This window comes from Delphinus delphis, chromosome X (assembly GCF_949987515.2).
Source record: "Delphinus delphis chromosome X, mDelDel1.2, whole genome shotgun sequence".
Lineage (NCBI taxonomy): Eukaryota > Metazoa > Chordata > Mammalia > Artiodactyla > Delphinidae > Delphinus > Delphinus delphis.
The window spans coordinates 110,445,189-110,472,323 of record NC_082704.1 but is presented as its reverse complement, the minus strand read 5'-3'; the positions used below and the strand labels follow the sequence as shown (position 1 = coordinate 110,472,323).

At 42.1% G+C, this 27,135-nt stretch overlaps 1 protein-coding gene across 1 annotated transcript in view; it reads right to left on the bottom strand.

Moving 5' to 3' along the window:
• ADGRG2 (adhesion G protein-coupled receptor G2) overlaps nt 1-27,135 on the bottom strand; it is a 113,386-nt gene that overhangs the window by 11,918 nt on the left and 74,333 nt on the right. The window contains exons 8-23 of the mRNA XM_060002365.1: nt 26,005-26,058; nt 22,533-22,588; nt 21,648-21,706; nt 18,898-18,937; nt 18,387-18,424; nt 16,677-16,771; nt 16,059-16,125; nt 11,790-12,181; nt 8,087-8,258; nt 7,733-7,889; nt 6,100-6,243; nt 5,110-5,232; nt 4,418-4,481; nt 4,196-4,299; nt 3,282-3,403; nt 1,664-1,932 (exon numbers count right to left, since the gene is read on the bottom strand). Of these exons, the coding sequence (XP_059858348.1) occupies nt 1,664-1,932; nt 3,282-3,403; nt 4,196-4,299; nt 4,418-4,481; nt 5,110-5,232; nt 6,100-6,243; nt 7,733-7,889; nt 8,087-8,258; nt 11,790-12,181; nt 16,059-16,125; nt 16,677-16,771; nt 18,387-18,424; nt 18,898-18,937; nt 21,648-21,706; nt 22,533-22,588; nt 26,005-26,058 (1,956 nt within the window). The remainder of the gene's footprint in view (nt 1-1,663; nt 1,933-3,281; nt 3,404-4,195; nt 4,300-4,417; nt 4,482-5,109; nt 5,233-6,099; nt 6,244-7,732; nt 7,890-8,086; nt 8,259-11,789; nt 12,182-16,058; nt 16,126-16,676; nt 16,772-18,386; nt 18,425-18,897; nt 18,938-21,647; nt 21,707-22,532; nt 22,589-26,004; nt 26,059-27,135) is intronic.

Sequence of the window (27,135 nt, the reverse complement as noted above, 5' to 3'; positions counted from 1 at the left end):
CTATAATACAGTGGAAGGGATATGCATAAGAAATTAGAGGGCTTCCCTGGTGGCGCAGTGGTTGGGAGTCCACCTGCCGATGCGGGGGACACGGGTTCGTGCCCCGGTCCGGGAGGATCCCACATGCCGTGGAGCGGCTGGGCCCGTGAGCCATGGCCGCTGAGCCTGCGCGTCCGGAGCCTGTGCTCCGCAACGGGAGAGGCCACAACAGTGAGAGGCCTGCGTACCGCAAAAAAAAAAAAAAAGGAAATTAGAAAGCCAGCCTCGGCTGTTCTCGAGCTGTGGAAATTAGGGTAAATTACGTCATCACTTTGAGCCAGGTTCTTCACCTGGTATTAGCAGTAACTGCCTTGCTAACTTCACTGACTTGTCTCTTATGGGGTTACTTGTGTGAAAATACATTGAGAAATAGAGCATTATACATATACATTACATGTAGATTATCTAAAGGACTCTTTGGCAGAAGAGGTATCAGCTTCTTATTTTTTCTCCTGAGAGAGCAAAACCAAGACCGCTGGAGTGCCACCAGAGAGCCAAGTGAACTTAATGGAAAAACAGACCTGCGGAGCTTTAGAAGATGGGCATTGGCTGCCTTGTAAGGTATTGAAAACGAGACAACAGGCCCAAAATGGATTCGCTTATGCTAGCCACAGGTCACCAAACTGAGACTTAACTCCATTACAGAGTTAAGTCTTCGGCTCTCCCAGAAATGGAATCTTAAACCAGTCAATCCGAAATCACCTTATCAGCACTAGGTAGGTAACCTGCCTGATAGACCCCTGCCACCCCTGAAGGAAAGTAACCTTGCAATAACCAACCCGTTTTATTGCCCAGAATGACTTCCTTATTCCTGCTTCCTTCTGCCTATAAAAAGTCTTTCACTTGGTACAGCTCCTCAGAGCTCCTTTCTATCTGCTAGACGGGATGCTGCCCGATTCATGAGTTGTGAATAAAGCCAGTAAGATCTTTCAAATGTACTCAGCTGAATTTTGTTTTTTAATGAAGGTAATGAGCTCCCCTACAATAGAAAAATTCAAGCAGAGGTTAAATTATCTTTAGTCAAGGGTAAGTCAAGTCCAGGAGGCTCCTACATTTGGTGGGGAGTTGAATGAATAAACCTTCAAGATCTTGGGGGCGTCTAAGACTTTGTGATCCACCACTGACAGGTGGCATGATCTGAAATACCGGGCCGGTGTGGTGATGAAGTTACATTAGGTTTTATCTGTACGTTCTCTCGCTCTGCCCTGCTGAGCACACTGTCGTGCACATGTGTGAATCTGGGAGGTACAGAGCAGAGTGAGGCTGGCCGGGAGCTTGGGGACTGACAGTCTGGCCTCATTATCACCAAGCTAATATTTTCAATTGATTGAGCACCTTCTGTGCCAGCCCCAGTTCTAGTTACTGGAGATACAAAGAGGATTCATAGCCCTAACCTCAGAGTGTTGTGGTCATAACCAATCCAGGGTAAATATACAGGTGTTCTAGAAAGAGACTTGACGAGGTTGCTCTCTGGGCAGTGAAACATGAAAAGGAGAATAAAGCTGTTTTAGAAACCTGCCAAGTATGACCTGCTTCATCAATGTCTCTATCTGATTAAAAATCAAAACACTGGAGAAAAAAGCAGAGAAAACCCAGGCACTGTGTGAGCAAAAATTATACGTACCCCAACCAACAATGCAGAATTTAAGGATGTATTTTCGGATGTAAGTATTAAACACTTTGACAAGGGCCAGGTACATATGGAATGCTTCCAGGCCCATCCAAGTGAACGAGACCAAGAGAAAATAATGCAGAAATATAGCCACTGAGATGCAGAGGCCTCTTATGTCATACAAAGCAATCCACGAGTCCAAGAGGAACACCAGGTTCAGCAGCAGCAGAGCTGCACACAGCTGGATGAGGATTTTGGAAGGGTAATCCCTCCGGATCTTTCTAAAAGGAAAGGACAAAAAAAGAATTAGCATCACAATCTGCCAACGTTTATGTGAACATATCTGTGTTCTAAGCAATTTATTTGTATTTTTTGGTAAATGTCTATATGTATAAATTTCGTCTCTTTGAGCGTGGGTGTGTATGTGTGTGTGGGGGGAGGCATTAAAGCCAACAATAACAACAAAGGGAAAATCGAAACCGAATCATCTGTGATAACCATATGGAAAATTCATGTTTATATTTCAGTGGAACCTTTTAATACATGCCGACTATTGACCCATCCTTTCAAATAGTTTGTAGTGGAATCTTCTGAGCACCCACCTCCACTTCTCCCAAACTACTTCTAGAAGCATTGTGCTGCTTCTCATACAATAGGCTCCTCTATTCAGATCTTCAAAAAGCCAGATTCTCCTCTTATCTTATGTTAGTAGTTAAAATGAGATCATGGAAAGAAGAGTTCAAACTATAGCTAAATGAAACAGCCGTAGGAAAATACAGCTAACTGATGACACGTACATGTTTATGCGTGTGAAATTAGATCTGGTGAGATCACTCTGAGTAATGGTTGGCCTTATAGTAATTTAGTCTCATTAATCGTATTTCCAAAGGTCCACTAGAAGATCTGTGGTCACAGCTGGACCCTAAGTTTGGCACTAAAAGTAAATTTGTGCATTTCCTGATCAGTGTCCAAAATCTAAATCCCAGAACTTACATATTATTTCATTTAGTTAATGCAATAAAAGTGCCTATATTTCTTTTCCGACAGAATTTATTGGAATCCCCCCCCAGAAGTGACCAAAGGGACCCTTCTGATAAGGCAAGAAGGAGATGCTGTCATTTGGAATGTCATTCTTGCTTTGACCTACAAAGCCACACTCACTGAGTATCTGTATTTTTCAGTGACACTTGATACACTTTATTCTTCTTCATCCCCACACCCGTTAATGCATTGAATCTTTTGTGTTTGCTCACTATTATTTAGAAACTTAACATATTAAACACAGCTCTTGTGCTGCACATGGAGCTATGGTCTACTTCACATTGTAAGCTCTTGGGTTTCGGGGTCTGCACCCATCTTTCATTTCTCACTTAATGCCAGCTAGGTACCAGGCATCATTTTAGGGTACAAGGATGATTAAGACACAACCCCTGCCTTCAGTGAGGGCACGAACTAGTGGAAGGAAGGAAGTATATAAACCAAAAAGTCCCATGAAGTTTTACATATAGGTGGCCCCACTAGATGGGTGGACAGGATAAGCTAGGCCAAGGAGCATGCTTAATTAATTAATAGACTTTGGCAATTGAGGTGGTACGTCATATAATCCAAGTTTCCAGTTGTGGATACTCACTCAAAGGCTATGTAGGTTACAAGAGTAACTGACAAAAAAATTGATGAAAGCCCACAACCAATATAGGTGATAAATGTCAGGGCCATTATCTGAGCCGGTGGCAAGGATGTTCGAGACAAGTCCTGGAAAATAAAATATTGCTTTCAAGACCAAATATTTTTAAATAAATAACAGAGTCATAATTTACATTTATTGGGTATTCAGGTACCCGTCCATAGTTCGTTCAACAAACCTACAAGATAGGCGCAATTATTATCATCATGTAAAGATAATAAAACTGAGGCCCAGAGAGGATAAGTAATTTGCCAAGGGTCACACAGCTACAAAGTAGAGGAGCCAGGATCCAAATTCAGGTCTGGCCGACTCCAAAGCCCATGTACTTGATCACTGCATTATGGTGCACTGGAAAAGCACCAGGCTAGACGTCAAAAGACTTGAATTTGGCTTCCGGCTCTTATATTTCTTAGTTCTATGACTGTAGACAATTACCTAACAAGTGAGTCTTGATTCTGACTTCATTAATATGAAAATAACAACTCCCTATTCTACCTATCTTGCTGGATTGTTGGGAAGATTAAATAAAATAATTTATGTCAAATGTTTTATAAAATTTTAAAGTGCATTAAAACTATTTTATTACCCATTTTAATCTGAATTCCCTAGTCCTCTTATAGCTATCTTAAAAAGAAAAACTTAAATGTAAAAATAGAATGCGAAAAAATACTTCTACGTTCAAGTATTTTCCTTCAAGTACATTTGCTTATTAGAAGAGTCATTTCATTGGTCTATAACTTTGCCACAATATCATGAAACCTGCTGATCTATCAAAGTTATCCATCAGATTAGACATCATGGTAGGATCCCCAGCTAACCCTCAGACCCAAATCCAAGGCCAGGTAGAGTGGGGATATTACCAGTAGGACGCCGAAGCTTGTAAGGTGGCTGCAGGTACAGGTGGTTTCATTTAGCCTCCTGTCTTTGACAGAGCAGCCATCAGATGACCAGCCTCCTCTGCCACCTGTTGGCATTGGAAAGAGTGCCCCGTCAGCAAAGCCACTGCGCCAATCACTGCTCCTCCCTCCCTGCTCCCCCTCCCCTTCCCACTCAAGACTGAAAAAGTTATGTCTGGAACCTACCGTTTCTGCCCAAGTCCCAAAATACACATCTCACTGTTAAGTCATCCTGTAACAGAAAGATAAACTACAAATAATTAATTTACAGAACTGAAAAAACTGGAAAGCGATTAAAAAAAAACGGTATTTTAAAATTTCAGAATCTCGTTCCTGATTCTAGGAGAGTTCTTATTTTACACTGGTCTCTAGAAGCAAGTGAGTCTCATATACGTCAGCACTTAAACTCAGCAATTGCGCATAGGAATCACCTTGAGGCCTTGCTAAAAGGCACATTCTGATTCAGTGGGTCTGGGGTGGGGCCTGAGAGTCTGCATTTCTAGCAAGTTCCCAGGTGATGCTGATGCTGCAGGTCTGCAAACCACACTTTGAGCAGCGAGGTCATAGATGATGCTCAATGTGAACTGAACCAAGATGCTTCCTCTTTGGAGGTGAGAATCAGACCTGTAGCCGCAGATATAAAGCACTGAAAACTGGCAAGAAGAGCTTGCTTTTTACACTGCTCCTTCTTGGAAATTAGGAAGGCAGTTATTAGGCATGTTAAAACCCAACGGAGTGACTATGTGATTCTAGTCTTACACGCTGCCCTAACTGGGTCTAAGGATCTGCTGAATCTACTTTTTTCAGGCAAAGTCTTACAGCCATAGTTTGCATGAGGTGTTTCTGGTCAACGAACAGACCAGACAGGCCCCGCCCACCTGGCTCCGGTGGATGTGCTTTAATGTAACCGTCACGTTTCTTGTCAAATTCTTGACTGTCAGGTTCGCCACGCTCGAGGAAATGACATAGCTGATCAGAGAGAGGTTCTCCAAGGCAGGGTCCTAGCACACCAAAGAATCAACAAGATGGCAAGGGAAAATGAAATGTTATCAGAGAATTTTAGAGCTAGACGGGACCCTAAGGACTATTTAGTCCACACTGGTTTATTTTACTACCTGGGTCAGGAATTCAGGGGCAGGGAGTAAAGTGACTTTCCCAAGGACCATAATGAGAGGCAGAGCTTATTCCACTATACAATGCTCTAAATGCTGAGTTAAATTTCACAGATTGACACAACGAGACCCTCATGAATCTTAAAGGGAACATAACATTAAGCCATTTAAGCTGTGTGTTCCTGAGCAAGTTACTTAACCTCTCTGTGCCTCCATAGCCTCATCTGTAAAACTGGGATAATTCAATAGTTCCTCCCTCATGATGTTGTTGAGAGGATTAGAGTTAACATTTCTAAGTGCTTATGATACTGCACGGCAGGTGATAAATGCTATGTGAGTGTCAGTTATTGTTATTTATCCTCAGCAGCATCATTAGGTCCTGTTTAAAAATAAACTACAGGGTTTCCCTGGTGGCGCAGTAGTTGAGAGTCCGCCTGCCGATGCAGGGGACACGGATTCGTGCCCCGGTCTGGGTAGATCCCACATGCCGCGGAGCGGCTGGGCCCGTGAGCCATGGCCACTGAGCCTGCGCGTCCGGAGCCTGTGCTCCGCAACGGGAGAGGCCACAACAGTGAGGGGCCCGCATACCGCAAAAAAAAAAAAAAAAGAGAGAGAGAGAGAGAAAAAAATAAACTACAGCTTTTCAGCAATTCATGTGACTTATAGCAGGCTTAAGAATATGTGAGGATTAAAAGAAATAAAACTCCCTCAGTCCCCTCCAAAACCGAAACCAAAAGCAATTAGAGGCAACTTTACCTGAAACAGGGCAGGTGTTTCAAAAAAGTTGAACTGCACCCTGGAAGCCAGCTCCACATCATTAGCTGGTAAATTACTCATCAGCGAAGAAGGCAGAGTAATAACACCAATACTATTCTCAGGAGCCTGAGTTTCCAGAGAAACCTGAAAATCAAGTAAAAGATCATAAAGACACCTGGGGCTAGTATAATGAAGAGATGGAAAACACAACACCTAATTAAGATGGAGGATCCTGTAAGGGCATTTATTTGTGGTGTCTCTATGTACAATTGGTTCTTCTTTTTTCTCTGACTGCTATGAAATTAGAGGATGTGTAATAGGGAGATGAGGCCTCGGAGCAGGAAAGGAAACATTTTAAGGATAAAGGATATACAGAAACAGAAAGTGCAGGATACTATATGTCAATTATATCTCAATAAAGCTAGGGTGGGAGGGGAGAAAGTTCAGGATAACTGCAGACCCCAAGGAAACCACAGCAGCAGACACACCAACTTGGTGACCTGTTAGGGCAAAGTCATCATAGAACCACATGCACTAAACTTGTAAAGGGAAGACTAGACAAATTAAGTTTAAAGGCGAGACTTGGTTTTACTTGCATGTTTCCAGTCCCCAATCCCTCTAAAAGAAAACACTAGAAGCAGGATTGATATACAGCACCACTATTCACACCAGTGTAGTCGTAACACTTGTTAAAATATTGAAATGGGGACTTCCCTGGTGGCACAGTGGTTAAGAATCCGCCTGCCAATGCAGGGGACATGGGTTCGAGCCCTGGTCCAGGAAGATCCCACATGTGACGGAGCAACTAAGCCCATGCGCCACAACTACTGAGCCTGCGCTCTAGAGCCTGCAAGCCACAACTACTGAGCCCACGTGCCACAACTACTGAAGCCCGTGCTCCGCAACAAAAGAAGCCACCGCAATGAGAAGCCCGCGCACTGCAACGAAGAGTAGCCCCCACTTGCCGCAACTAGAGAAAGCCCGCGCGCAGCAACGAAGACCCAATGCAGCCAAAAATAAATAAATAAATTTATATATTAAAAAAATTACTGAAATGGGTCGAAAAGTAGCTTGTACCGAACGTAAAATAGATAGCTAGTGGGGAAGCAGCCGCATAGCACAGGGAGATCAGTCCGGTGCTTTGTGACCATCTAGAGGGGTGGGATAGGGAGGATGGGAGGGAGACGCAAGAGGGAGGGGATATGGGGATATATGTATACACACAGCTGATTCACTTTGTTATACAGCAGAAACTAACACACCACTGTAAAGCAATTATACTCCAATAAAGATGTTAAAAGAAAAAAAAAAGAAAAAGCGAAGTAGCCGGTGTCCCTGCTCTCTCCCAACTGCCTAGAACCCGCTGGACACCTCCCCGACTTGACTGCCCCCCCGCAAACTTCCACAAGCCAGCTGCTGAAGGGTTAACACTGGGCACAACGAGGGCCTCTGAGATCCTGCTCCAGGCAAGACCAATGTCCTTTTTCTTGATTCTGTGGCGCCCCATTGTTCTAGATGTTAAATATTTTGAATATCACCCCTGAGTATAGCAGTAATTGCCTCAATCATGAAGTACACAAGGACTATAATCATATACAAAAAAAGGTCTTTTCCACAATAAATTAGGATGTACCTGAAGATTTGCAGGGTCTTGAGCAGCAAAAGTAGTTGTGTCAAAATTACTGGCATTCACTCTGATCACAGTCAGAGCCAAAGAAGGGGAGGTCAGACTTATGGTCTTGGTTGAAAAATTCAGCTGTAAGCCAATGTCATCCACTACTTTTAGCAATCTGTAAAGAGAAGTAGCCGTTCAAATTCACTCCCACTTTGTTTTCCCCAGTCTAAGCAGAATATTGAGTAGAAACTTAACAAGTCATCATGAACCTCGTACGTGAGAGAAAAATACTTGGCTTTAATTAATCATATAGAAGCATCATTATCATTAGAGGGTCCCCTCTCATGACCACATCAGTTTGCTAAGTCATACCTTTGGGCCAAAGGGGCCAGCAAGGTGGGCGGGGAATGAAGGAGTCTGCTGACTTGGTTTATCATTTGTCCTGCGAGGTTAGGCTCCAAGCTGCCTAAGGAAAGAACTTTCTCCATCCGGGACACTTGGTTCTCAAGCTCAGAAACACTGACGCTGCTGGTGTGAACAATTTCTATAACAGAGAGCCAAATCACTTTCTGAACACATAATGGAAAAATCACTAATGAAGAAACACACATAGACTCTGTGACCTAGCAAACCCACTCCTAGGTATTTGCCCCAAGGAGATGAAAACCTGTCTTAAGAAGACATGTTCATAAATGTTGATAGTAGCTTCTTTCATAATAGTCCCAAACTAGAAACAACCCAAATGTCCATCAACTGGAGAATGAGGAAACAAACTGTGGTCCATCCATACAGTGGACTATTACTCAGTAATAAAAAGGAATGAACTGCTGATAAATGCAACAACATGGACAGGTCTCCAACAGTCCAATGTATTATGTTACATGAAAGAAGCCAGACTCAAAAGGCTACATACTGTATGATTCTCTTCATGTGACATTCCAGAAAAACTGAAAGCATAGGGAAACAAAACATATCAGTGGTGCCCAGAGGTTTGGGGTAGTAGGTAGGAGTTGACTACAAAGGGACACGAGGGAACGTTGGGGATAGTGGAAACGTTATATATCATGATGGTGGTTACGTGACTGTGGGCATTTATCCAACCTCATAGAACATCTATAGAACTGGATGAATTTTATTGTAGGTAAATTATACTTCAAGAAACCTAACTAAAAAAAAATGTAAAAGCACATTAGTGTATTTAGTGTATATCTGTATAAGCATAAATATACATGTATTTAATTTACAGCATGAATACAGAACTTTGTGTGGGTAACTAAAAGCTTAGTTATGTGCTTAGTTATGTGGGTAACTTAGTTATGTGGGTAACCAAAAGCTTAGGAAAGGAGAATATTATGAAATCAACAGCTGGACTACCAGCTGTAAGCCTGATTTTTAGTAATGTTTTTAATTGGGAGACAATGATATAAACCTGTCTAACAACAAAGAAGTCTCTCTTTTAATTTTATTGAAGTATAGTGGATTTACAATGTTGTGTTTATTTCTGCTGTACCGTAAAGGGACTCACTTATACATATATATATTCTTTTTCATATTCTTTTCCATTATGGTTTATCACAGGATATTGAATATAGTTCCCTGCACTATATACAGTATGACGTTGTTTATCCATTCTATATATACTAGTTTGCATCTGCTAATCCCAAACTCCCAATCCTTCCCTCCCCTATCCCTCTCCCCCTTGGCAACCACAAGTCTGTTCTCTATGTCTTGTGAGTCTGTTTCTGTTTTGTAGATAAGTTCATTTGTGTCATATTTTAGATTCCACATATAAATGATATCATATGGCATTTGTCTTTCTCTTTCTGACTTACTTCGCTTAGTATGATAATCTCTAGGTCCATCCACGTCGCTGCAAATGGCATTACTTCATTCTTTTTTTTTTTAATTTTTATTTATTTTTTGGCTGCGTTGGGTCTTTGTTGCTGTGTGTGGGCTTTCTCCAGTTGCGGTGTGTGGGCTCAGTAGTTGTGGCACACGGGCCTTAGAGTGCATGGGCTTCAGTAGTTGCGGCGTGTGGGCTCTAGGGCACGTGGGCTTCAGTAGTTGTGGCACACAGGCTCAGTAGTTGCAGCAGGCAGGCTCTAGAGCGCCGGCTCAGTAGTTGTGGCACATGGGCTTAGTTGCTTGGCGGCATGTGGGATCTTCCCAGTCCAGGGATTGAACCTGTGTCCCCTGCATTGGCAGGAGGATTCTTAACCACTGCACCACCATGGAAGTCCTATTTCATTCTTTTTAATAGCTGAGTAATATTTCATTGTATATATATGTATAAAACACATATATATAAAAAACATATCTTCGGGCTTCCCTGGTGGCACAGTGGTTGAGAGTCCGCCTGCCGATGCAGGGGACACGGGTTCGTGCCCCGGTCTGGGAGGATTCCACATGCCGCGGAGCGGCTGGGCCTGTGGACCATGGCCACTGAGCCTGCGCGTCCGGGGCCTGTGCTCCGCGGCAGGAGAGGCCACAACGGCGAGAGGCCCGCATACCGCCAAAAAATATATATATATCTCTTCTTTATCCATTCATCTGTCGATGGACATTTAGGTTGTTAACATGTCTTGGCTATTGTAAATAGTGCTATGAACACAGGGGGTGCATGTATCTTTTCAAATTTTAGTTTTGTCTGGGTATATGCCCAGGAGTGGGATTGCTGGATCATATGGCAACTCTATTTTTAGTTTTCTGAGGAACCTCCGTACTGTTCTCAATAGCGGCTGCACCAATTACATCCCCACCAACAGTGTAGGAGGGTTCCCTTTTCTCCACGCCCTCTCCAGCATTTATTATTTGTAGACTTTTTAATGATGGCCATTCTGACCGGTGTGAGGGGATACCTCACTACAGTTTTGATTTGCATTTCCCTAATAATTAGCAATGATGAGCATCTTTTCATGTGCCTATTGGCCACCTGTATGTCTTCTAACAAAGAAGTCTCTTAATTTCACCACCTAACATCCTATTTCTTATTTTGCATATTCCCTTCTAATCTTTATCCACCTGTTATAACTTACTATTACAAACATGGTGTGCAAACTATTTACTGTCGCGTTATTTTCACTTCACTCAAGACTTGAAAAATGCCCCAAGTTTCTGTCTAGCTGTTCTTATGCACAGCTGCGTAATAGACATTTTGTTGAGGTGGCATATCATATTTCATCATTCCTCTCTTGTGGAATTCAAAAATATCTCCAGTCATTTGGCTCCAGATCTCCTGGGGATGCTTGCCCGGCGTAGAGGAGGCAGGACCACAACTCGAGCTCCAATCTCATGTCGCCAAGAAGTTGGCTTTGCCTCCCACCCTCCAAATTCTAGAGGAAGGCCTGCTTCTTACTCACTGGCTTGAAACTCCAGAGAGTAACCAGAGTTCTCTCTGCTTCCTTCCCTCTTCCCTTTATCTTTTTAACCCTAAGCCTACTTTGTGTCCGGGGAGCCCCGTGCAGTTTCCATGGCATTCTCATGTCCGCCACGGTTCCAAACCTATGAGGATAGTGGGATTATTTCCATCTTGAGGCAGAGCAGGCTAAGTCAGGGGGAGCTAAATGGCTTATTCTGGATCCCACCGCCTGTGAGGGCCTGGGCAGACCCACCCCTAGGTCTTCTGAATTCTCTTCTCCTCCTCACGGCTACTGTGGCTCAGCCCCAGCTCTGGCACTCTGTGACTGACTGGTTTTCAGGAACATCAATGTTTTCTTTTGTCTTCTGTCTAAATGGAGTTACTGTGTTTAATAGTTCAAAATCTTTCTCTTCAGAATGTCGAAAACAGTGACCCAACAACCTTTTGTAGGAGAAAGAAACCTATAAAAGAACTCATCTTGACAAAATGAGATCTGTGTTTGCCTCAGAGCTATTTCTCTTGGCCGAACAATCAAACTCAGCCCTATCTATGTTCTAAGAATGCCCAAAGGAAAGCTCTCAAAATCAAGTAGGCATCACAAAAGCAAAGGCTTAACGTGGTTTCATTACAGGTATTTTGATTTGGCAGGCTGGCAGCTGGGTTTCACGTGACCAGAATTACAACAAACGTGGGAGCAGCGTTGCTCCCTGTACTTACCTGTCTTGTCAGGAGGTGTGCTGGTCGTGTTGACATTCACAGGGGCAGACGTGGTGCGAGAGGGAGGTAAGGATTTCACAGGTGGCAGGGTGTGGGAAAGATGAGTTGGAGGCACAGGGGAAGAGATAGTTCCAGACTGGGGGAGCATATCAATGGCAGGGCTGGAAGCTATGGGAGCTGAAGGCTGGGGAGAAGAAAGGGGAATCACCCCTGTTGGAGAGTGAGGGCTCTGGATTACAGACGGATGAGCTAGAGGCTCAGTAAAAGAGAAGGCACTGGAGGCCTGGGACACAATGGTGGCCTGAGGAGCAACTGCGATGGAATTGCTGGAAGAAGAAAATGGTGTACCATGTGGATGACCAGCAAGACACACAACGGGATCCTGCACGTCACTAAAGGGAAGAGTCAGAGAGATGCACGTGAGACACGAATGAGCTACAGAGGCTAATCTCTTCTTCTGGCAACCATCTGACACCACCACTGTGACATGGCTCCACCAGGGACCTGCCACTGCACATCCTCTGTGGACCTGCTACTGGCCTCCTGCCCCTGCCCATTGCCACCACCTTCTCCCTGGGAGGGGAATTAGCCAGGAGGGATGCTCTTTCATGAACTCCCAGTTCTGCTTCACTTGTTCACTGCCGCTCCCTGACTCTATCAGTCAGTTGAGGAGATCTTGTAACATTTCCAGGTGCTTCTTGCAGAGGGGAGCTATTAAACGCCCTGCGACCCAACTGGTAGTTTCCATATACTAGGAATCTGTCTTTTTTGGTGTTTTTTTTTTATTTTACAAAATTTACTCTCAAAGAAAATGGAATCACATGCCCAAACTGTGCCCAACATACTTAAAATTTTTCTAAAAACTGAATCAAATGCCAAAATACCATTTTCCTTTAATATTCAAATCCACACTGACAAAACTGGCTCATCATTTTTGGAACAACTGATTTGACTTAGAAGCTAAAGCACACCCATTTCAAAACTATGTCTGTCCATAATAGATCCACTAACTCTTGTGTCAACTCAGTATTAACAACGGCTTCAAAGTGGTATGGCGTAAACTGAAAAGCAGTTCTAAATTTACCAGTAACAACAAAATGTTCTTCAAATTTTTCTTACAGTTTTTGCAACCGAAGTACATAATTCTGTCAATTACAATTACAATCTTCTGCATATTGATTGATAGAAGAGAAAAATATGTAGAAATCACTATTATTAATTTGTAGAATGGAATTTTTAATTCTAGCAAATTCTTGTACTGGTCTTGGTGGGTCACAAATAAGCTTTTCCTTTCCAAGAAACTTCAAATTTAGGTCGTTCACATGCACACTGGTGATACTGGCTAGGAAAGGTAAATCACACTGCCATTTTTTTTTCTTCAACGTATTGAATTTTGTTTCAAGAAAATCTCGAATTGGAGTTAACAATACATAAATTTTTGTGAAACTGATGAGCATAGGAATCTGTCTGGATCAATTTTATACTGCTATAGCCTGCCATGGTCCTAACTAGCACGTAGTATGTGAACAAGAAATGCTTGCTGAATGAAAACATGGATCAAGCTGGGGCCAAAGGGGTGGTCCCCAGCTTGTACATCAGCTACACCCTCAATGTTACTGTAGCCCAGTGGTTCTCAACCTTGGCTGTGCCTGAGAATTACGTAGAGGACTTTTTTTAAAAAACAGAGAGATTTCTGTGGCCTTCTCCTAAGTATCTGATTCAGTTGGTCCTGGAGTGGGGGTGAGATTCCCAGGCCCATGTATTTTCATGACATGGAAGACTGAGAAGAACTCATCTACCATCTGGCATAAAATCCACCAGTCTTCAGGGGACAAGGCAACAAATTATCACTCAGGGAAGACTCTGGTGGATCCAGTTTTAGATGGTGACTTAGAACACCAGTGAGAATGTATTCCTGGAGCTTCTCTTGGGTTAGAGGAGGGAGGAATATCAGGTTGAGAGACCTAAGGAAAGTCATATCCATAAAAAGAAATGCTGGCTCAACCCAGTCTGGGCCAGGCACCCAGCGAGAAGCCTCTCCCCACGGCCTGATGTTCGGGAAGCAGTATGGACAAAGGGGTGCCAGATAGAAAGATGATGAGTCGCGAAGCCTTGGCTGGGGCTCCAGCTCTCACTACTCCTCTGGGCAATCCACCCAACTTCTCTGAGCCTCCATTCCCTAAATTGTATAATGCGGCAACCCATCTGGCCAAGCTGTGGCAAAGGTGCTTTGAGAAGTGTAAATTAAATTTCCTTCATATTATCTGGGGGCTGCAGCAGCCGGACCCCTTAGCATGGGGCTCCCATTCGCTGGGCTCAACCATGAAGAGGCTGCCCTGTATTGCTCTCATCACTTCTGCTAATCAGAGCCCTTAACCCACTGGGTGACGTACGTGGTGAGCAGCAGAGCAGTGGCGGGAAACGCCACCTATACGTTAGAAACCTTGGAGCACTTCAGCACCAGTGCCGGGGCTCCCAACCCAAACCAAATGAGCGAGAATCTCCTCAGTGGGTGCAGGCATCCATATTCATTTTAATGTGCTTCTTTGCCGAGGCCTAGCCTAATACAGTAAACTGTACTAATCTTACATTTAGAGCTTGAAGGATTATAAAAATTGTAATTGTAGTATGTATACACCTCTATCATCACCACCCGGATCAAAATATAGAGTATTTCCAGCACCCAGAAGGAGACCTTGACACATCAGTTCTAAAAGAGCCCCATGTGCTTCTAATTGGTTCTTAAGAACCAATGCATTGGAAAGACACTGGGCCATCATCTAATTCTAGCCTAATTTTTAAAAAGTCCAGAAACCTAGGCTGCACCCCAGACCAATGACATCCCTAGCTCTGCGGGTGGGAGGCAGGCATCAGCGCATGTACGTATGTATGCATGTATGTATGTATGCATGTATGTACATGCTGTGCCGCGTGGCTTGTGGGATCTTAGTTCCCTGACCAGGGATTGAACCCGGGCCCCAGCAATGAAAGTGCCAAGTCCTAACCACTGGACCACCAGGGAATTCCCAGCATTGCTGTTTTTAAAACTCCCCAGATGATTGCAACATACAGCCAGGGTTGAGAACCACTGTTCTACAGTCTAGAACTCCACTACTCAAAGTGGGGTCCATGAACCAGCTTCACCTGGTTCCCCCAATGTTAATATCTAACATTTGGAGTTTAACCCAAATAGCTACCAAAATTTAGCATATGACAAAGGTGGCATCTCAGGTAACTGAGGAAAATGTGGACTTTTTTTTTTTTTTTTTGCTGTACGCGGGCCTCTCACTGTCGCGGCCTCTCCCGCTGCAGAGCACAGGCTCCGGACGCGCAGGCTCAGCCGCTCCGCGGCATGTGGGTTCCTCCCGGACCGGGGCACGAACCCTTGTCCCCTGCATCAGCAGGCAGACTCCCAACCACTGCGCCACCAGGGAAGCCCCAAAAGGTGGACTTTTTAATAAATGGTGCTGGGACCACTAGATAGACATTGGAAGAAGATTAAATTAGACCCATACCTCCCACCACATAAGAATAAATTCCAAGTGGATCTAATGTAAAAGCAAACAAACAAAAAAAGAAACCATACAAGTACTGTAAAAACACAAGGGTAAATTCCTCTATAGCCAGGCGTAGGGAAAGGCTTTCTAATAATGCCTCCAAATTCACAAGCAATAAAATAAAAGATTGGTAAATTTAACTACATAAAAAAATTTTCATTTGCATGACAAAAACATCATAAACAAAGTCAAAAGATAACTGACAAATTGGAGAGAAAATATTTGCAACATATACCACAGACAAAGGGCTAATATCCACAATATAGAAATATATAAATTACTCTTAAAAACTGATTAAATATCTAGTGGGAAAAAGATATGAACACACAATTCACAGAAATACAAAAAATGGCCCCACATATATGAAAAGAAAATGTTCAAACAGTTTTAATAAGAGAAGTACAAATAACACTAAGACACCATTCCTTATCTACCACACTGGAAAAATTTTTCAGTATGAGGACACGGTCAGTTGGTGAGGCTGTGGGAAGTCAGAATAGTGTCAATGCTCCCCAGGTGATTCTAATGTGCAACCAAGATTGCAAACCATTGGTTTAAAGTGAAGGAAACTTCATACAAAAGAAAACTGTGCTTTTTCCCTAAACTTGAAAGCCCTTCTTCACCGTCAAAATTTCAAATTCCTTAGCCAGCATGGCGATTAAGTATTATTATTATTATTATTAGGAAAAGGGTCAGCATATTTGCTACATACCACTGCAGTTTTTCTAACTCTTCCGGGGAGGAAGGGCAGGGGATCCTGACAGAACAGCAGCACTGTTCTGCAGGAAACAAAAAGAAAAGAAAGAAGAAAATGCATTGGTCAAGAATAAGGCAAGGTAGAAGCTCAGCTCCGTCAAGTATAACAGTTCTTACACTGATGGGATTTTGAAGAGCATTAGTCTAAAACAGGTGATAAAATAAATTGGATTCCATTATACTGACAATTATATATAAATAGTAGGTGCTCAAAAATATCTATTGAGTGAATAATTTGGGGTTATATGCACACAGTATCAATCGCTCTTCAGCAACTCCTAAGAGAAATTCAGGAGTAAATATATCCCAGCAGCAATCGATCGAGCACTCCAAATAGAATTCTCCCTCTCAGTAGGGTTTGTTTTATCATGATTTGCAATACGGCATACTGAAACTTTACTGAGAAAGCAGGACAAATCACCTTTTCGAGCTCCTTAAAAACTGCCCAAGGACAAAAGAGTCAAAACAGAAAGCTGTAACATATGTAAATTTATTCATTGTATTTTCAATTTTGAAAAGAACACATCAAAGTCATGTGAAAATGAACACAGCAATAAAGACAGAGACAACTTACCCATCCGTCGAATCGTTACTGTTTGCCAAGCAACCATCGCAGTACATATGTTCATTGTCTTATGCAGTTTTATTGTGAATGTACAATTTAATGTGCTATAAAGAGAAATATATATAACCAGAGTATTACTAAACTGGAAACCTACTTTAGTATTACTTTAGTATTACTAAACTGGAAAAATTGCTTTTTCAAGCTTAGAGTGAGGAAAGGGGGCACTGATACTGTTAACCTGCAATGTCACCCCAATAAGCTTGTAAACACCCACCTATCAAGGGCTGAACTTTACCCCAAAGACTTTCTAGGATGAAGAATTTATAGAGGTTTACATTCACAGGGACTGCAAACCAGAGACCCTCTGACCACACACAGCTGCTGAGTCGTTTTGCCTGCCCGCATCATGAACATACAGGGGTGAAACCTGGTTGCAAAGACAAGCGTCCTGACATCTACAGTCTTACCACCCACCCACACCACCCGGTGTCTGGAGGCATTTGCGTTTCCATCAGGAGAGCCCTTTCACATACCAGCCTAGATGAATAGCAAGGTCTCTTAAATCCAAAATCTTTCTGGCAGTTCAATTCAGGTCATCAGATAACCAGGAATTTAAGACATTCTGTTTCTTTTTTACTTTCGTCTTGGTTTAATGTTGCAAATAATGAAAAGTGAAATAACCAGATACATACAGTGAATAGGAATCCTAGCTACAATTTCACGGAAGGCTTGCCTTTATTTGTACCAATGAACCGTCTGATGAGTAGAAACTGTTATTTTCTAGGACTTTTACTCTCACAGAATGCTCAAGATTCGGGTAGTGAGATTATCGACCTAAAAGCCATTGGCTTATGCAGCCAGGACAGCCAATGGACATAATTTCAAATGATAATCTGTGTAACCTCAAATAGCTGTCAGGCAATCTCTGATTCATCCTTGCACACACTTTTTTTTTTTTAAATAAATTTCTTTCTTTCTTTTTGGCTGCACTGGGTCTTTGTTGCTGCACGCGGGCTTTCTCTAGCTGCGGAGAGCGGGGGCTACTCTTCGTTGCGGTGTGCCGGGTTCTCACTGTGATGGCTTCTCTTTTTGCAGAGCATGGGCTCTAGGCGTGTGGGCTTCAGTAGTTGTGGCTCACAGGCTCCAGAGCACAGGCTCAGTAGTTGTGGCGCACAGGCTTAGTTGCTCCGCGGCATGTGGGATCTTCCCAGACCAGGGCTCGAACCCGTGTCCCCTGCACTGGAAGGTGGATCCTTAAACACTGCGCCACCAGGGAAGTCCCGACCCTTGCACACACTTTTTATTTTCTTCTTTTCTCTTTCTTTCCTATCTTTTCCTTCCCCCTCTCTCCTTTTCTCTCCTAGCTCCATAGTTCCTTCTTCTCTGTGTGGCCTTCACCCTGACTGGACCACTGGGAGCCATTTATTGTTCCTATTGGTGGCCTTATGGGGCTAAGGGAACTGATGACCCTTAGCTTCATAGAACCAGAGGCAAATGGCCCAACACCACCCACCCCTCTGTGCTTCATAAAGAAATGAGAATATGGATATGACAGTGATATGTGTTTGGAAGAATAAAAAATTATATATCCAAAATGTCACTAATGTGTATTTATTTTAGAGGAATGCTTTTGAATTTGCACCCTAAGACTCCTTGGACTTTATTTCTCATGAGTAGCGAAATAAGGTTATTTATATAAAAGTATTAAAAATGACTGACCTTTGGGCCTCTGCTGTAGCACACACTATAAAATAAGTCTGAAACAAAAGAAAAAAAAATCCATGTTAGTTTGACAGTTGAAAATGTCAGGCAAGATGACCCAGGACTAATCACAGCATCACAGAATCTTAAAACCACAAGAACCCCTAGGAATCATCCAATTCACATTCCTACCAGATTAACGACATATGATCAAAGCTATTCAGGCCAATACAGGCTCTACTTGGATACCTCTAGTGTCAGGAAACTCATTACCACACAAGGGAGCTCATTCTCCTGGAGCCCTTGTTTTAAGAAACTTGGTTTTACTTACAGGAAAATCTACCCCCTTGTAATGTCCATCCATTGAGCCTAGTTCTGATTTTTGGAGTAATGGAACTAGCCCGTTCATTCTTATACATGACAGATCTGGGGTAATTTGAACACATATCTCCTCAGGAGTACAGAACTCCATGCTCTCCCCCAAATAATAACAATAATTATAAACAAATACAGGATGTACTATGATTACCTCACTTAAAGTCTGCAGGGTTTTGTTGAGTTCTGATCGTCTGTTAAAAAAATGAGAAATTGATATGAAGGAGATCATTGGTGATGTTAAGTTCAAAACAAGTTAGACTTTTAGCAATTAAATTAAGCATATGGTATTTATTGCTTGCAGTGCTCACTCTGAAGAAATACTGGGTATAACAAGAGATTCCTAGGTGGGAAAAATTCATTATTTATATGACAAGGGAAACTAACCAGACAGAAGCTGTATCGGTTCTAGCCAACAGCAAGATATAAATTATGGTTGAACAATCTTATTTCATTAGGCTACTGCAACCCCCAGGCAGCTGCTTCTGGCAAAGGGCCAGAGGAAGAGCCGGCCGGAAGCAAAATTTCTGAGAGGGGCCAGCCACTCACCCTGGGGTCTGTCTCTGATTTCTTACTCATTCTCTCTCCAACTGACCCCACCTGCCCTCTAGCACTCCCCAGCCCTGCCTTCCTCTCCTCACAACTCCTCTTTAGGAATTTCCCTCATTCCTCTCCTCCAATCCCACTCCAACAACAGTTTTATTTCTTCAATGTGGCAGAGCTTCACATGAACTTAGGATGAAAGAAAGCTAGTTAAAGAACTCACGTGAAGGCAGCGATTCTCAACTGGGGTGACTCTGCCCCCCCAGGGACATCTGGCAATATCTGGAGACATTTTTGATTGTCACAATTGGGGGCAGGGTGCTCCCTGCATCTAGTGGGTAGAGGCCAGGGATCTGTTACACATCCTACAATGCTCAGCACAGCCCCACATAACAAAGAATGATCAGGCCCCAAATGTCAACAGTGCTGAGGCTGAGAAATCCTGCTCTAAGGACTGGGCAATAGTTCTTGGCTCCAGGGAAGGTCTGGAGAGAAGAGAAGTATCGTGGCAACGGTAGTCAGCTAGCTTTTCAAGCTGGCAGGAGCTGCTCCTGCAGAACTGTGCTCAGAGGCCACCTTCTTTCTGGGGTTTCCCTGGCCACTCCAGTCATGTCCAACTACTCTGCCTACTCGATATTCAGACACTCAGAACATCCTTTGGTAGCCTGTACGTGTCACCTTCATTGCAGGGATTATACTGTATCGTTATCATTTGTTTGCTTCCTGCTTCTTTCCCATCAGACTCTAGATTCCTGCTTCTCAAAATTGGCCTCGTGCTGGAACCACCTAGGGAGTTTTCAAAAACACCAATGCCTGCAACTCAGGCCCCAAATACCCATTTAATTGTTATGGAGTGTGCCTGGATAGCAGGCATTTTAAAAGCTCCCCAGGTGATTTTAATATACAGTCAGAGTTGAGAACCACTGCCCTAGACCCAGTTTTCCATCTCAGAGAGTTGGGTTTATCCCCATTTGTATCCCCAATGCCTAGCACACAGTAGGTGTTCAACAAATGCTTGGTGGCTTTAAATGAACTCATCTATATTTCAAGTCTAGCAATTAAAACGAATTACTTACAAGTATGCTAGGTTGTGTTCTATTTACGAACTTGTGAGTTTAAAAACATGTTTCCTATCACGTGTGTTTTTTTTTTATTGATAACTTGGAAAAGTTTTTCTCTTCAGTGTCATCACAGATACTCCTCAGAGCTTCTGGATTTGGTTCAAAAGTTTACGAAAATCTCTTTTGAAAGATAATAGCAAGGTTGAGAGTGGATGAATTTCACCTGTGACAGTCCAGGTGAGCCTGTCTGCTGGCCGACATTTTGACCTATTGTCTAACTAGGAGCATTTATTTGTAATGCATTTCTCACTATCTGTGCTTACCCTTGTAAACTGAGGTCTACTTAACAAAGACCTCTCTCTGACTTTCGAATGACCGATGCCTCATGAAAGCATGAGTAAATGGTATACATGGAGTCCTACCTTGAACTCTTATTTCAACCTGGCTGGCTACCAAATCATATTAAAACCCAAATACCATTTCAAATGGAGCTCTTGAAACCGTGGGTAATTATTAGTCAAATCCATTTCGCCTATAACCTGCCTTCACTAATCAAAGTCCTTTTAAGACCTGCATGTCCTCCAAGCAGCATGTAGCCTAAACAATAAGATGTTTTCCCGAGTTGTTTTCCAGGAACTTGGAGTCAGCTGTATCTAGTTCTAGCTGAACTGGTTAAGACGGGATAGGACCCCCGACCCTCCAACTGGGCATGCGCGAGTGTCCGATGTCCTTGGCATCAGAGGGCTGAAAACTCCACCCTCAGATGGTGCTAAGCGCCTCCATTTTTGAACGTGCAGAGGTCTGTAGCTTAGTAACACCTGCACAGAACAAAGCTTACCCACCTTTTTCCAATCACCTTTCCCCATGCTCCCCACGCTCCCCAGCCTCAGACTGCCCTGCCACTTTATTCTTTACCTCATAAATACCCCAAGTCCCTGGCCTTTGGGGAGGCAGATCTGAGACTTGTCCTCCTCATGTGGCTGCCTTGGGAATAAACCCTTCTCTTTGCTGCAAACCTTGGCCTCTCAGTGTTTTGGCTTGCTGTGCATTGGGCAAAACGAATCTGGTTTGGTGACACTCTTACATATTCGATAGCATCAAAGAGAACAGCCTCACAGGGATATTAGTTGAAGACAGGCGACTATGGTTAGTTTGCAAAGATCTCAAGAACCAATTCCTTATGACCTCTGGGGTCTGTCTCTTTCCTATTCTCAGTTTCCAAAAGTATAGATAGCGCAACAAGTATCTTTCCGTAGTTGATGTCTTAAGTTTTAAATCAAACAGCAGATTGATTACTCACTTCAATTCCCTTAGAGACAGGATTCCAGTTGAGGTGCCATTAGCCATAACTTGATTCTGCTAGAAGCACAAAATCATTAAGAATACAACAAATATTGTTTTGCTTTATAACACTTTCTAAGAAGAAGCTGTTCTTCAGTTTTGTTGGGCATCCAAAGAACTACACCCCAAAGACTGTGATTCCTAACGGCATGGAATATTGTCTAGCAAACGATCAAATATATATTGGCTGAGTCAGTTTTTGTTTTTATGTTTTCTTTAAAAAAATATTCTGAATCAGCAAGTCTGATGTGCTAATTTCTATCTTTTGTTGTTCCAAGGGGTCCCCCAAAAGAACACTATTAAAGTTCTCTATGTGAATGTAAACAGGGACACTTGGTAGCAACCATCACTGCATTTCTAGCACCTAGCTCATTGCCTGGCACATAGTAGGTGCTCAGGAAATATTTACTGAATTAACAAACCATATTTAGCTGGGATCTTCTGAACCAATCTAGGTTATGGGAAGGCTGATACTACTGTGTCTGAATCCCCCATGGGGTGAACAGGATCAGATTGAGAAGACAATCTTTAGGTTCAATATATTACATTTCTTACTGCTAGGAGTTTCTAATATAATTTCAAATTTTGACTGGCAATAGAACTGTATCATATAAACACTCTATTCAGCATCAAGCCTAGTGAAAACTAAAATATAATTTTTAACAAAATACCATGATTATCATGAAGTCAAGCCCTCCCAACAAAGCTAATGTTTCAACAACACGTACTTTATTTAAATTTAGTGATTAAATATGCTAAATATCAGAAATAATTTGAACCTTAAATCTTTAAATACATGAAAATTCACTTTTTAAATTGCAATTAAAACGTCTTTAAAACCTACCTGGGTAACATTGCTTTCTTCATCATATTGAAACACGATCTCACCTCTAAAAAAGGCTAAAAATAAATTTTCAAAAAGCAATTTGAAACTTGCATCCTTAGAGTTTGAGGATTAATACAATACAGAAAAATATTATCAGATTACTTTATAAACAATTTCATCAAATTCTTTGTTATTCACATTTACTTTCTTTTCTATCACAAAGTTACCCAACGATTATCAATCAGTATAATTTTCAGAAAATATCAACTATACATTTTATGTGGGAATGCAGAAAAACAAAAGACTTGTCCCCTTGTCAAGAAATTTTATCCCTATCTATGTGCTTCGCATCAGGACTTTGTTTCCCTTAATGATGTTAACTGGGGAACTGTGGCTCTAACACTGCAAATCTTTTTAAGCTGTTATAGTTGCAGTTATGGGAGACATGGGAGGGAGGGAAAAAGGATTTCTCAGCAGTTACACAGCCTTATGAAAGTCTATTTATTCCTTGCCATTTTGGGTTTTTCTTTTTTGTTTTAAAATACAGCTACCAGATGAAAATAAAAATATATATATAATAATAAAATAAAATACAGCTACCAAATGCACTATCTTTCCTAGGAGCAAAGTTGAGATTTTGCTTTGAAACCTGAACAGAATGCAGAGCAAATCCTTTCTTCAGCTGAAAAACTCACTGTGGCTTTCGTCCCAGAAACACCAGAAAACCCTGTTCTGAAAATGCTCTCCTTGGGAAACACAACTCAATTTCAGTCAATGCCATTTCCTGCAGGGTATACTGGGAAGGGCTTTGGCTCTATCTGGAGACAAAACAGAGACTCCTTAACAGAAGTACACTGTGTGCACTTCATAATCTACAGAGACAAAAAACTGGCCTCCTGATCAGAAGGGCAAGGATATCATATAAACAAGAGCAGGATGCAGCCAACTCTTTTGGTAAGAGATCAGAAAGTAAATATTTGAGGTTTTGTGGGCTATAGGTTCTCTGTCGAAACTACTCAACTTTGCGGTTGTAGCGTAAGAGCAGCCATAGACAGTATATAAATGAATGGCATGGCTGTGTTCCCATGAAACTTTATTTACGAAAACATGTGGCAGGCTATTATCTGGACTATGCGTAGTAGTTTGCCAACTCCTGAGCTAGAGGGTGGAAGGCCACCCCGTCTCATCTTTTATTGCACTACAAAGTACAACTGATTCCCACAGCCAAGGACCCAGTGGTCCACTTCCCCTTAAAATGGCTGACAACGCCACTAGGCCAGTGATTAACATGATTTATCTATTCCAGCAACCTTTCTACTGAGAACCTCAAACTCTGCATATTGATACTGAAATTTCAATTAATGCACTACATAATTATTAAAAGTAAAGATAATTGATGGGGCTTCCCTGGTGGTGCAGTGGTTAAGAATCCACCTGCCGATGCAGGGGACACAGGTTCGAGCCCTGGTCTGGGAAGATCCCACATGCCGCGGAGCAACTAAGCCTGTGTACCACAACTACTGAGCCTGCGCTCTAGAGCCCACGAGCCACAACTACTGAGCCCGTGTGCCACAACTACTGAGCCCACGTGCCTAGAGCCCGTGCTCCTCAACAAGAGAAGCCACCGCAATGAGAAACCCGCGCACCGCAACGAAGAGCAGCCCCCGCTCGCCACAACTAGAGAAAGCCCGTGCATAGCAACGAAGAACCAACGCGGCCAAAAATCAATTTAAAAAGAAAAGATAATTGATACATGCATAGAATTACTCGTACATTTTTGCAAAAATCTTAGCTTTTAAAAACTTATTTAGTGCCTGTGTGTGTGTGCTGACACCCACAATTTTTCTCCCTCACCTCTCCATTCTCCAAGTTCATCCCTCAGTCTTACTCAGCACATGCTGAGTTTCAAGAATGTGCTGGGCGCACAGGGGTAGCAGAGCAACCAGGAAGCAACCACCTTCTGACCCTCAGCCTAACTCTACCTGGTCAGCTCTCAGTTTTTTCACCAGCCTCCATTTCCCTTAATGAATCCAGATTGGAAACTGCAAGAAGTGAAGGTTTCTAGTTTCTGGGAGGATATCGTGGAATTTCTGGTGACAAAACAGTAGGTCCCCTGAAGAGGCTGTTTTCACCAGACACTAAAACAGATGGTCAATTCAGTAGCTTAACTGGGGAAAACATTACTCTAACCAGCTTCCTGGCATCTGTTACTCAAGATGACCAGGTTTTTTTTTGACTTAATGTTCAATTTTCAGTTATCAAACATCATGTAGACATAACACTAAGCTAGACATTAGTCACCAGTCCAAAACATAGATGAAGCACGAAAATAACGAAATTATGGAGAATTCCGTGAAGAGAAGGGTAAGAGAGGAGGGAGAGGAGAAGGAGGAGAGAAGAGAGTTCCACAATATATAAAAGTGAAACGTATCCAACAAGTTTCTGCTCCCTTTAATCAAAGCCAGCTAACACTTTCCTGCTATATTCGACCTGGAGCATACTATCAGCAGAAAGCTGATGTAAGTAAACCTCACAATCACATAAACAGAAAGTGTCTGTGGAACATTCTTTCAATGGAAGTTTTCTAAACTATCCAACCTTAACTTACTTCACTTGAAATTGTTTCCTATGTTTTTCAAAGAAATTATTAAACTGTTAAAAGGAACAGAATAAAAGGAAAACATTCCTATAATGATTGGCTTTTTGGTATCACTGGAGCTACACTAAGACTTCAATATTATAAAATACTTCGTTACTTTCCTCTTCTTTCTTCCCATGGTCCAGTTCTGACCTGCCATACCATGTTTTTCTGTTTTTCACATCTCTTTCATTGGTTTTAATAAGGAAGGGACCCCAGAGAGCCAAACCAACGTCAGAAAAGTGGTTGTTTCATTCCTTCTGGCCCATGGCAGAAGGGAAAATATTCCCATTTCAAAAATAGCATGTTCTCAAGCGACTGCCATCTTAATTTTTAAAAATAGTGGACAGTCTAGTTAGAGATGGCAAAATACACTATGGGCACTACTGCAATTAGCGTCCAATTAAACTAGGTGTACGTAAGATTTGCAACATTCTAGTAGAGTGGCTTGTTTTATTTTTAGCAAAAGACAACATCCTGTTTCTAAGTTATAATACTTAAGGTCCTATGGAGAACCTTGAGGATATTATATATAAGAACTGGCTTTCAATAATTAAGTTCATTATTATGTTCATAAATCAACTCTAAGGGCATTAGCTATGGATTTAAAGCTATGGTGAAAAATATCTGGTGCAGAGCTTCACGTTCTCATATTAAGGAAGTTAACCCATTATCTCACTTTCAGCCTGATCTAAAATTTGCTTTTGTTTTCATTCGAGACTCTTAGTAGCCAGGTGTGATGAAAGGAGATAAATCAGAGGGGCACACATCACATACTCAACGGCAGGAAAACAAACCGTTTCTCTGTGGAGCTAATTTACCCGGTAATGTGTAGTGTACACAAGAACTAACCTGAGTCATTGCAAATAGATGACAAATTGCAGATATTTCTCTGGGGTTTGACACCTGCAAAGAAAACACAACACAGCGGGTTAAGCATGTAAACACCTGCGCTTACATACTACATTAAGAGAATTCACAAATTCAAGCATTAAGCGTGTACCCAAAATATTACATGTTGGATATAATTGGCTGGATGAATTCCACAAAGACTAAAGGAATGAGAATTTTCATTTCTTAGTAGTTCAATTATGGAACTGGACTCTACTATTCTTTAGTATGTCAGTGTCTGATCCCCTACTCCCTAAAATTTCTTTGTCCCATTCCCAATTAATCCCTCTTCTGTCCAATATAAAAGGAACAGCATGAATACAATCGAGTATAGAGACTTTAAATGAAATAGCCCTTCCCTACTCATAGGTCCTCCTTCCTTTCCTAGGCAGGGGATTCCATGAACACTCTAACGCTGGTCTTAGCTCCTTATGCAAATGTATGTATGAAATAACATCAATGTCATGATGTCATTTCACATGGGCAAAAACTACAAAATGCAAAAAATGTTTGCTGAGCACCTACCTTATTCTATAGGCTTTGGGAGGTTCCAGATACAGACCCTGCCCTCAACAAGCTTACAATCTAGTGAGTGATACTGGCCAGTAAATAAAAAGTTACAGTGAGGGCAAAATGGAGTGATGGACAGTACAACAGATGACGTAGGCATACAAAGGAGGCAGAGACGAATGGGAGGTGAAATAAGCCATGTTAGAAAAAATACTTCATACGTATTAACCTGAGAAATACTTTCTCCTTTGGTGAAAGGAGAGGTACATCTCTTCTTTGATTTGATTTACTCTGCTGAGAATCTTCCCTTCATTAATTTCATCCTTTTGGCAAAGTATAAGAAATCTATAATAAGTGTGAGAGGCAAATGCTGATAATGTATTAGCAGACTGCCAAGGGGAGAAGGTTGTCATATTTTGATGTCCCTGTTAGGTCTGGTTTGGTCAGAATTAACGTATGCAATGCCTGATTGCTATTTTATTTCTATAGTACTTTATGAGTGCTTAATTCTTCCCTAAGAGAACTAGTTTGGACACAAACTAAAATTATAATTTGAGTTAGTGCATGCGATGTGGTTCCTGC